This window comes from Camelus ferus, chromosome 27 (genome assembly GCF_009834535.1).
Source record: "Camelus ferus isolate YT-003-E chromosome 27, BCGSAC_Cfer_1.0, whole genome shotgun sequence".
Taxonomy (NCBI): Eukaryota; Metazoa; Chordata; class Mammalia; order Artiodactyla; family Camelidae; genus Camelus; species Camelus ferus.
In genome coordinates, this window is record NC_045722.1 from 12,079,373 (window position 1) to 12,091,577 (window position 12,205).

Here is a 12,205-nt window from a genome sequence, read left to right on the forward strand (position 1 = left end):
TTTTGATGGAGAGAGAAAGAAGGGATTTGGGGGAGCTGGGGGTGAGAGCCTCAGGCGCAGGCACTTAATGGGCCATGGGAGAATGCCGTGGGTGGTGAGGCTGGGCTGGGGTCACACTGTAATGCCCTGGGTGCTGGACTGCTTGAGGAATCCAACTCAAGTGGTTCTTGATGGATGGGTGGGTCAGAGTCAGACTCCGGACAGCCCTATAAAGCCCAAGGGAGTGGCAGTTACACAGGTGAATATGTTTGTAAAAGGCTCTGAGCTGTATACTTAAGGCTTGTGAATTTTACTATATGTAAACAATAGGTCAAAAAGGGTCTTAAAAGAACAAAAGCCCAAGGGAGCCCATGTCCCCTCGTCCTAGAGCATGGGGGATGAGAAGAGTTAGGAGAGGGCAGATACACAAGAAAACCCTTCTCTTTGGGTTCTTGTCCTTACCTTGTAGCCAGGGCCCCCAACCCCAGGGTCCTTCCTCTAAGAAACTCTTCCAATGCGTGGTGACAAGGCAGTGGTCCTAGACTCGGGGGATGTCAGTGCTGAAGGGCACTGCAGGAGAGCTGCCTCTTTCATTTTACATAGAAGGAAACCAAGGACCAAAGGGCCTGTTGCTTGGTTCAGGGTTCCGTGGCTAGTTTAGAAGACGACCTCGGTTTGCATCCTAATCCACATTTCAATTCAAGGCTTTTTCTCCACACCACTACTGCCAATAGCCATTAGGAAATGTGAATGGTTTACAGAATTCTGAAGCTGTTAAAAATCAAATCAAATGTTAGAAGATAATGGAGTAATGTGGGTAAATGTCCATGGCATGCTAAGGGTTAAAGCAGGTTACTAAATGCTGCCTACGCCACTGATTTTATTGGGGGAAGGTATATGCAGCAGAAAAAACCCCACAGGGACGATGACCAAAGTACTAATGGTATGTTTCTCTGAGAAGGAGATTTATAGGTGACTTTTGTGTGCTTCACTTTATTTTCCATTTCAAAAAAAATAAAAGAATATACATTCAATTTTTTTCTTCAGGAAAAAAAATGGAGATCTGTATCATCATCTAGATTTTCTCATAATTCTGATATGAGCTTCTAGTCTGCTTGTTTCACTGAAAGCAAACACCTCCTGAGAACAACAGAAAAAAGAATCACTAGGTAAATATTGATCTGTTGCTAAGTGAACAAGAGACGCATCATCCCATCTAAGACAAGTTTTCCTCTTTGAAATGAATTGAAAGATTCATTTCTAATGTATCTCTGGATAGATGATCTCAAAACAGACTTAGAAACTGACTTTAAAGCTGAAAGGAGGGAAAAAAATCCCTCTTCTCCTAACATGTTTTCAGTGTTCACCTTACACCAACTTTTTTTCTATACGAGAACAGCAAGAGGTTATGTTCTGATTCCGTACATAAACTGTAATAACCGGCCAATTGCAGTCAGGGTTGCTGAGTAACACATCAGCTTGTTGTAAAGCTATTAACTGAAATTTCTAGCCTAGATGATTGTTTATGAAGGTGGCAGATAGGCTTCCTCTAGGAAAAAAAAAATCTTCAAAGTCCCAGGAGAAGCACTTTTATCCCTAACAGATGTGTTTCCTGCCCTCAGCTTCAGATATATGGGAGGCTGTTACAGATCTCTGCCACCCAGAGAAAGAACATCAAGGACAGTGGCTTCCGACAGAGTGATTAAAATAGAACAAGGGTCCTACAGGAATCGGAAGGCCACTCTGGCGCCAGTCCTGCTAAGGACTCATCGTGGGCTGGCCCCTTACTGCTCTCTGCCCCACGTCTCTCACCTGCACCCTGAGAAAGGTCTCTGTCCCCCTCCCTGTGGAAAAGATGGAAGCCAGTTCGGGGGTCAGACTTGAGTTCAGTCTCCCTTTCTGATACATCCTCAAAATAGAGGAAAAATGAATCCAACCTCAAAGTTGTTAAGAGGACTCAACAGCATAACACTTCTGAGAGATGACTCAAAATTTTAAATGCGGTGATGTGCAAGAGTCACAGGAAAACATTTTGGTGATAACGTGACATGAATGCAGGATAGTTTTTCCCCCAATTAGACTCTAAATTAAAAAAAAAAAAGAAGTTAGTTAAAAGATGGATGGGGAAAAAGTGAATCCTTTTGCCCTTTAATAATCGTTTGTCACAATCAAGTCAGAAAACATTTAGCTGCTTAAGCATGTTACAGCGCGCTCTATGAGGGCTGGTCCTCTGCTTGACGGCACAGGTCTTGGAATTACATAGTTTATGGGGAATCTGTCCCTTCACAGCCACCTTCAATCCATGGCAGAGTCCTAAACATGCCTCAGCTCTGCCTTTAGCCTAGGCTGACTTCCACCCTCCCTAATTTGGGTTTCACTAGGAAGAGGGGTGGCAACTGGTTAATGTAGGGGCTGAGGGGTTGGCCAGAGCCATGGGGTCCCAAGGAGACTCTGCAACCAAGGACGCACTTCCATACCAGGAGGGTGGGTGGGGGCCGTTGCAACAGAGATCATGTGGTGTCAGGCCAGTGCCATAGGCTCATCAAGAAAGTGTGCCAGGAAGGGGAAAAGGCAAAGAGAAACTATCAGACTTATGTTTCTGGGTTATATTTCAAAGGAAAAGAAGAGGTAAAAAAAAAAAAACCAAAAACCTGCCAAAATCAGCTTTTTTTTTTTTTTTCTAACACTTTGTACAATTAGTATAGAATCAAATCTTGTGTGACATTTTTCCAGAGCCTGGACAGGAGCAGTCTCCCCAGGGCTTCCTCTAATTACTCAGGAACCAATGCTGACTGGAAACTTGTATTCATCTGTCTATAATCTTGTAGGGCTTTCAATGCCTTGGTTTTCAAAAGCTCTCTATGAGAGAAGACCCAGGATCTGGGTCTAGCAGGGTCCCCCTCAATCTGAAAGTAGCTGCAAAGGTTCCTTGCCAGTCCAGATGAGTGAATTATCTAAATTAAGTACTGAAGAAAAATGCTGGACAATTTTGAAAACATACAGATTCTGTGCAGACTCTTTAGGGAGGAGATTTTCACTGCAAACATGCTTAATAAGAAGACCATGCGCTTGTCTGATGACTGTGGAACCTACTGTAATGTAAAGTCCCCTCAGCAGGGGTGGCTCCAAACCCAATATGATGACACTTCTACTGTACGTGGTGTTAGGCAATATGACTGAGTTATATCTCTCTCAACTCGACAGTCACTTTTTGGGGGGTCATGGCATTATTGTTACAACTATAAGCAAACTGTACACAAACACCCCAAACACCCACAGTCCACTGCTCTTCATCCTTGGCTAACTGCATATAAAAATTAACTAGACAACCAAATAGGGCAAAGCAAGAGCCCAAACTCTCAGATGCCTGTGCTGCCTGTTTGCTCTTAGAAGAAAATCATTCACCCAAATGAGGGGGTGAGAGGTTATACCGGGATAGAGGGAAGTGCTTCTGCTACTATCCACCGGGTATTAGAAACCCTGTTAGGTGCTCAGGGGACACAGTTTGGGTAAGAAAGCTCTCCGAGCAGCTTCTGTCTGTGAAGGCAGACCTAGCAGAAGGAAATAAGCTTGAAGAGGCACAAGCGAGGTGAAGGAGCAATGATGAGAAAGGAGGAATGAAGTCAGATCCGGGAGAGCATGGAATGCTTCAAGTGAGAGGCTCGGCCCCAGCCCTGAAGGAAGACGAAGTTATTCAGGAGACGTCAATGGGGGAAAATTTCACAACGCTTCTCCTGAAAACAGTATGTGTCCGTGGAATGCAGGTTTCCTTTGTTTTACAATGATGGTTTCCTCTATCAGAAGCAGTGCTCACACCTGCCACCTCCAAAATATAGACCTGGGGCTCCTGCAGGGAAATCTGGTTCACTCGGAATGAAAACATTCTCTTTAAGTGGGGTTCTCTGAGCTAAAGTTCAGTATAGCTTTCAATAAGGCAGATGGAGAGTACCCCACTGATAAGCCTGTGCTTTTTTTAACTTATTATTTTGGGTCAGGAGGGTTTCTTTATCTTAGAATTGGCAACAGAGCATTTGCTAAAGGGCTAGAATACTGTCCGAATTTTCTGTCTCTACCTAAAAAGGACTACTGTTTTCTGCAAAGTCCTTGTCACAGATGATGACACCACACCGTGGAGAAAGGGACGTTTCCAGGCAACAAAAATCTGATTCTGTCTCCTACCCGCCAGGATTCAAACGCCAGACTCCTCCTGAGACTGTGGCTATTTTCACACCAATGCCACCACTTTACACAGATGCCTTGAGGCCACCTTGTGAGAAGGTTCTTCTCTGAACACTGCACAGGTCAAACAGATTAGGAGGTGGGTTTGAGGTCTACTCACTCTTTGGTCAGAAGAGGACAGGACTTGAGCAGAAAGCGCGAGAGCCCCGAGTCCTGGAAGTAGAGGTCAGGCGGGGCTGTGGGGCTCTTCAGATTCAAACACCGGACGATCACGTACAGCACAGCGGCCACGGCAGCCAGCTTCACCCCGTCAAACACGGCCGGGAGCTCGGGGGTCTCCAGCATGGCATTCATCTTGATCTAGGGAGCAGGGGTACACGTCTAGGTTTAGCAGCACGTGGGGAGGGGAAGAGCCCATCACACTAAGAGACAAAGCCCACGATGGCATGTCATGCTCCAGATGTGTGCACAGAAGCCACCCAGGCAGATTCCCATTGGCGCCTTAGAGCCGCCAACAAACTGGCAACAGCCCAAATCACAAACGGTGCTGGGCATTGATAAACTGGGCTGAGTGTTATTTTTTTAATCTTATGAACATTTATTTCTAAGATAAGCAAACTGGAAAATACTGAGAATAGTGTTGCGTTAAGAGCAGGAGAAAGAAGTCCAGTCAGAGAGGTACGAGTGGGACCGGGAGGGCCTGCTTTTATTTCTGTTAACAGGCAGCCTCGAATCTCTGTAGACTTAACCCGCACCTGGTGCACCAGGTGTGCGTGAGGTGTTGGGTTGACAGCCTCCGACAGAGACTGTGAGGTGGGGCTGCTGTTGCCACGAGGTGTGGCTGTACTGCCTGCTGGCCCCACCTCTGTTTTCAGAGCTGGAAGGGCCTGACTCAGCCATCTGCCCCCATGGAGGCAGCTCTGGTGCTGGAGTCAAGTTCAGACTCAGCCCAGGTCCCAGTGTCCTTGCTCCTGAGGGTGGCAGACAGTGTGAAATGGAATTTGGCCAATTTTTTCCCCCACTGAAGGCACCTGACTGTAGCCATTAGTCCAAAATTGGACTAAAAGTGAACCAAATTCAACTGCTAGACCAAAAGTAAAAACTGGAGTACAGAAAATGTATATGCATATCTGGATTTTCATTCTTTTAGGTAGCTTTATCTTGTACACAAAACACACACACACACACCCCCAAACCCCACCAAACATATACAAGCAAATGTCGACAAGTAACAAAAATCCAGTCTTTTCCTTGCTGCACGGCAGAAAAACAGAACATCAGCTGTTACCCTAGAAGTCAGGGAAACCACAAGCTAACAAAGAGGAGAAAATGGTAACTCTGGCAGCCACGGTAGCTATGGCAACAGCTTCCCCTGGAATGGTTTCAAGTAGCCTCTGCTAAAAACAGTCAGCACGGGAACTCTGGTGGCCAGCAGTGCAGACAGAACAGACAGGACAAAGCAGTCTCTCAAAAACATGTTTGGGGCATAACCACATGAACTCCCTTGAGACCTACAGCCAGGCCAGGGAGGTCTCAGAAGCCCTTTTCTAAAATCAAGGTGAGTCTGGCAAACACTGGACCCAAAAGCACTGCAGATGACCTTTGGCAGGGGTTCCCAACTCAGTGAGGAAAGGCAATCAGAGATCCCAGTTCCTTAACTCCTCATCCGGGCAAGAAAATAATTTTGAAAAATTTATGTGGCATAATTTAGAATCAAGGCTGGACCTCAGAATATGCTTTTCAGCTGTATGAACCTTTGAGCCTTTATTAACTGATGATTTCCTTAAAACTTAACTTCTGGGGACATGTCACCTCACTCCTGGGGCCATGTCCCCCCAAAGCTGGCTATTTATAAACCCCTAAAACAAAGATTTTTAACTTGGGGTCTGTGGGTTCCCTATGGGATCCTGGGGTCCAGGAACCTCCTGAAATCATACATGAAAGGGTGTGTGTATGTACAGTTTTCTGGGGAGAGGATCTGCAGGTTTAGTCAGATTCTCCAAGGGGCCTGTGACCTAAAAAAGTACACAGCACCACACTCAAAGATGCTCCACGGGTTCAACCCGTGGCCCATGTCCTCATCTCTCCAGAGCCCTGCCACCCATGCTTGCCAAACCGATGAGAAACCAATATCCAAGATGACATAGCTTGTTAATAAGGATTCTTAAGTGTAGTGAGGGAAGGGCCCAAACCAAAATCTAGCAGGAATTCCAGCTTCTCTGACTTGATGCTGGTGATAAGGAACTGAAATAGACATCATTCTTGACCCCTTTCTTACAAAGAGCAGAGGAATGAGCTGGGTGGCTTTACCAGTTTCCGGGCCAGTCTAGAGAAGCCTAATTGAATTAAAAACATAAAGTAAGTCCCTCCCTCCCGACTTGTACTTAACTAATGTAAGGGAAGGTGGGGAGAAGAAGCAAAAACCCATGTCTTGGCAATACATACCTGTGTCGCCTGTTCCTCTCCACTGCCAATAAGAACTGATCTTGAAGAGTCAATTGTGTGGCTGGGCTGGTCAGGGCAGATCTCTTCTTGGAATTAATCTAAAAGCTGGAAAGATTGGATGATGATGTTTTTAAGGTTGAGAAGGAAGCAATTTAATGGCAATATAAGCACAGTCAAAGTTTTTCTGCATTCAACATCTTTAGGGAAAAAGACAATTTCTTTAGTTAACATGTGTGACACACTCTTGGCCGTTTGGACGGACCTGCTGGGGGAAGCCTTTGTGAATCCAAGGACCGAGAGGTACTTTGTGGTTTGCACGACGAGTTACCTGCTGCGTTCAGAACTCTGGCTAAAGCACACTGACCCTGCTTTTCCCCTTTATCTCATAACAGAATCTTCAGACATGCCTGACAGGTACCATCTCTGTGTGACCAGTGAAATAGCTCAAGCCAGGTTTATGTCAAGACAGCAGGCAGGTGACTTGTTCCATCCCTTCCAAACATACAGCAGTGACAGAAGAAAAACTTGAGCTGAGAAAAGTAAAAGGGCACAGATGGGCTCAAAAACTGTAGTTTCAGAAACAGAAGAGAACTGAAAGTCATGGGTTGGGGAGCCGAATCACCTGCAGGGTCTTGTCCATACAGGGGGCATCTGGAGGCTGCTCAGTGTGAGACAGGGAACCACAGCCGGGCCCACTGGGCTGAAGATCTATGGCTTCCAAAGAAGCAGAGGAAACAAAAAAGAGAAAGGGGGAGAGAGAGCGAGCCAGTGTTTATAGCACTTTCTATGTGCCAAGCTCTGCTCTTTAGACTTTGCATATACTAATGCATTTAGTAGTACCTCTGAGGTAGGAACTACCATCATCCCCATTTTACAGATGAGGAAACTGAGGCATAGAAAACTTGAGTAACTTGCCCAAGGTCACACAGTTAGCAGGCAGAGAAACCAAGATTCATATCAGGCTCCAGGAATCCTCCTATGCTGTGCTACTTGAAAGTAGGAAAAGTAAAAGAGAGAAACAAGAAAGAAAATGGATGGTACAGAAAACCACAAATGAGACATCAAAAGTTTGCTCAAAGTCATACGGCTGTAAAATAGGAGGGTTGGTATGCAAGGCCAATTTTTTTCGATTCCAGCACACCAAAATGATTTAAAAGGAAAATAAAAGCCAGTTAAAGAGGAGATTCAATTAACCTTCAGAGTAGCCTTGCTCAACTTCAATTTTTGATTATTCCTTCCTATTCTGAGACAAATTAGCCACAGAGGACCAGGCTTTGTTGAGGTGGGGACTAAACAGTGATGTATCCAGCCGCATCACAAGCCACTTGACCTTTCCAGGGCTCGGCTGCCAACTAAACAATCAGGGATGTGCCAGATCAAAGATCTTAGACTGGCAGCCCACAGGGCAGTGTTGTATTTGGCTGGCACTTTAAAAAACTGAATTTATTAGCTTCCAAGTTATAAACACCAGATTTTCAGATAAAAATCTGGATTTCTGGTTTCTCTTGCAAAAAAAAAAAATCAGAAGATTTGGCAAGATTTTGCCAGCATTCTCACATGGCAGCAGGGAATGAAGCTGAGTGGGGCTGCCCCCTCTACGCAGGCCATGCTCTCTCCAGGTTGCCACAGTCCCCACCACTCCCTATCATGGTCCTCAACACTGACCCCTGGCCGAATTAAACATTGATGGTACCTGAATGGTCCCCGTAGGCATGGAATATCCAATCCCTTGAGAAACTTATCTAAGGCAGCCTTGGATAAGTCTGTATTGACTGAAAATTCAAAATACACACTTTCAGTATATGTATAAATGAGAAATTAATAAAAAAAAGAATAACAGAAAGGCAGAGTAGCAAATAACAAGATACAGTATGTTTTAATTTACTGATATTTGCATTGGTGTTTATTTACACCTTTATCCTTCCTACAAAGTATTTGAGATAGCTTCCACAAAACGCTGAACAGACATTCACAGAGAGATTCAGAAATGCAGCTGACTGCTGACGGCTTCCCAGGAAGGAATCTCTCCTTCTTTCTTCACAATAGAAACCTGGAAAATGTGCCTACTTGGAAAAAAAAAGCTACAGATCCCAGGCTTCCTTGCAGGAAGGCGAGTCTGTGTGAGTAAATGTGGGCTAATTCTAGAAGGGCTTTCTGGGCAGATGCCTTAAAAGGCAGGGAGTTAACTTTTCTTCTGCCCTTTTGCCTGGAATGCAGGCAACATGGCTGCAACTCTGACAGCCATCCTGGGCCATGAATTGACCTTGAAGTAACCTGAGGAGCCACATTAGGAGGACAGCAGAAGAGAAAGACAGAGGCCTGGGGTCCCTGATGATTCCATGGAGCCACCATGTCAGACCTGGACTGCCTGTTTCTTTTATATGAGAGAATGAAACCTTGCACGTTTAAGCTAGTTATTTCCAGACTCCTTTAGTCTGTAATTTCTAATGACACAGAAGGAAGTACTATCTCCCCAAATCTTTATGGATGCTACACTGGCTGGGTTATTATTAGAACATAGGCAATTTTCCTTTTCTTTTCCAAAATTCGTAATGACTACACATATTTTTATTACCAAAAAAGCTTTAAAAGAGCAACTAACAAAATCTAAAAAGAATTTAAGAAACTCTGGACAAGGAAAATCTCTGTGTCAAGATATACAACAATTAAGCATAGGATTTAGCCTAGAATGTATCTGAGATTTCTGACTGCCAGGGGGAAAAGGGAAACCTAGTCAGACCTACGGTTCTCCAAAATGCAGAGCTCACAGGTATTATGTTCTTCTCATCCAGAGAAAGCACAGCAGATACTCAGGGAAAACAGGGCTTTCCTGGCACAGATTTATTGAAAAAAACAAAAACCAAAAAACTCTGCAGGCCTTTACATAAGGGGACCTTGAGTGACGTGATAGGCAGTGTCCTCCTATAACTTTTTTAATAGCAAATGCAATAAAGAAATAATTTCAACTCCTGAAAAATGCCAAGGGTTTAAAATTGAATTCAATTCATAAAGGTAATCCTATGAGAGGTTTCTAAGTATTAGAAATATACAGCCCTGATCCAAGTTTGCACTGAAGTCCTGAGGACTGGGGCAGTTCTACTGCATGTCGTTAGGGCCACCTCCCTTGAACTTGAGCAGGCTTAAGGACCTGACGATCTACTGTGTGCCTGGCACTGTGCTAAGCATTGTGTAGAACCACGATTAAGTACGATTCTCATTTGAACTGGGGAGGAAAGAAGTTTATGTTAAGGCTACATACACTTTAGAAACATGGAGACAAGAATAAATAGTCCATGAAAAAATTAACTGGGAAGGACTTATGGAGCAGCTAGAACTAAAACTGGGCCTTAGAGAAGTATGGGATTTAGAAGAGTAGTACATAAGCGTGTGTGTGTGTGTGTGCGTGTGCGTGTGTGTGCGTGTGCGTGTGTGTGTGTGTGTGTGTGTGTGTGTGTGTGCGCGCCTTAGGACCCAGGCTCTTCTGGACCCCTCCTTAGGTACCTGCAGAGATGGTCCAAATGCATGAAGATGGGATGTGGACAACCAAGGTGGCCTCCCCGAGGGAGGAGATGGCCCTTCCTGACCTGGAGCACGCTCCCTGGGGGCTCCTCACAACACCTCACTGACTGTAACCAGTCCAGGCAAGTCTGAGCAAGTTAAAAATCACTCACAATCAGCTAAGGCAATTCTGCCCCAGGACATTAATTCTGCCCTGCTGAGAATCATTCTTGTGGAATTTTCAAAACTTTTCAGCTGCTTACAAAACTCCTTGGCCAACCATGTGTCTGCTGGGCTCCCCTGCATGTAGAAAGGGAGCATATTGGCTTAAGAAGCGTCCGATGGGGATCATCTAATTCATGGCTCATATTCTGCAGCTGGGGAAACTAAGACTAAGGCCCAAGAGGCACAGCCCCCTCCATCCATCCCTACGGGCTGTGTGACAGCAAAACAGGTCCAACTGCAGGGGCTTCAGATCCCTCCAGCCCTACAGGTGGGATTTATCATTGGAGGGAGCTGTATCTGGAGGCTGCGTATTCAGGCCATCGTGGTGCAAAATCCTGAGTACATACAGTGTAGGTCTCTGGCTGTCCTCCCTGCCTTCAGAATACAAGGAGTGCATTTATCCCACTGAAATTCTGACCACTAATGAGCAGTCGGTAGGGAGAAACTGAGTCCATGGAAGCACCCTGCTCCCCAACCACTTCCTCTCTAGCTTCAACATCTATTGGGGCTTCTTGCTTAACCCAGTCCACAGCCTGATGGTTACAAACTCCCCAACTCCTCCATGAAAGAAAAAAAAAAACTGTGTGTGCATGCGCACGCATACTATATACATTAAACCAGGAATTAACTGACAACTGTAGAATAAAACTCTTGATACTCATTTTACTTTATGGTGTTTTCTTTCCAAGTTCGACCTGTCACTAAAAATTAATGTTCTGAACTTGTTCCAGACATCACAAACGTTGCTTCTATTGTACTATTGTGTGTGCCCCCCTCCCTTTCTGGGCAGGTAAAATCCAGTTAAAATGAACGTCAGGCGGCCTAGGGCTGGGGATGTGGAAGACAAAGGAAACATCTCACCCCACCTTACCTCCGTCTCCACGACGGGCTGAGCTTACTGTGTACCTGATCAGTGCTCCTCACCCGGCGAGCCCCACCCTTCCCAGCTCCCACCACGGCCGTTCTATGAGTGGGATTTAGGGGCTGTAAATGATGGTTAAAATTCCATTTTCGTCTCTACAGTAATGAAGAAATCCAAGGTGCTGCCAAAGGCCCAATAGTAAAGGAAGTTTCAGTATTGCCCTCGGTCTTTGAGATGTGCTCCACTGGCATCTCCACCAGTGTGAAGGCCGGGGCTTCTCACTGCTCTCCAGTGACTAAGGGTGTTATTTTAACGAGGCACAGATTCTGCGAGATGCCCCAGTCTGGGGGTTCTGAGACCTGGGTCCTAGTGCCTGCAATACCCCTTCTTAGCTGGTGACCTTGAACAAGTCACTTAAACTTTCTGGGCCCTAAAGAACTCATTTGTAAAATGAGAGGATTAGATTAGAAATAGATGATGCCAAAAGCCTCTCTCAGCTCAAAATTTCTGAGATTCTAGGGTTAGAGTTGCAGTCCTTGGCTAAAGAGAGCAGGAAATGCTTTCTCTGAGCTCTGTAACAGAAGATAGCCCTGTTTTCCAGTCTACTTAGTGGAACATTAAACAAAACTCCTAAGAACCAATAGCCCTGAGGGCCTTTGTTCTTCCTTCAAATAAGTTAAATAGTTATAGATTTTTCAGCTGTGTCATTTATGCCCATAATTCTGTCATATTCATGCCACCTCCATGAGTGAGTGATGATTTCAGCTTTGGAATATTAATGTTCATTGAAAATCTAAAACTTAGAGGGTGAAGAAAAGAGACAAAACCAAGCAGAGACTTCGAACACAGAAAATTTCATTACCCAGTATTGTAAGATGAATATTGTTCCCCCAAAATTCATGTCCACCTGGAGACTGTGAATGTGACCTTATTTGGGAATCAAGTCTTTGCAGATGTGATCAAGTTAAGATGGGGTCATACCGGTCCGAGTGGCCCTTAACTCCACGCCTGGTGTCC

General features: G+C 45.1%; 1 protein-coding gene across 1 annotated transcript in view; it reads right to left on the minus strand.

Annotated features, from left to right (window-relative positions):
• Window positions 1-12,205, minus strand: part of ABHD2 (abhydrolase domain containing 2, acylglycerol lipase) — an 89,798-nt gene that overhangs the window by 60,264 nt on the left and 17,329 nt on the right. Inside the window, exons 2-3 of the mRNA XM_006192568.3 lie at window positions 6,604-6,708; window positions 4,319-4,518 (exon numbers count right to left, since the gene is read on the minus strand). Of these exons, the coding sequence (XP_006192630.1) occupies window positions 4,319-4,512 (194 nt within the window). The 5' untranslated portion in view covers window positions 4,513-4,518; window positions 6,604-6,708. The remainder of the gene's footprint in view (window positions 1-4,318; window positions 4,519-6,603; window positions 6,709-12,205) is intronic.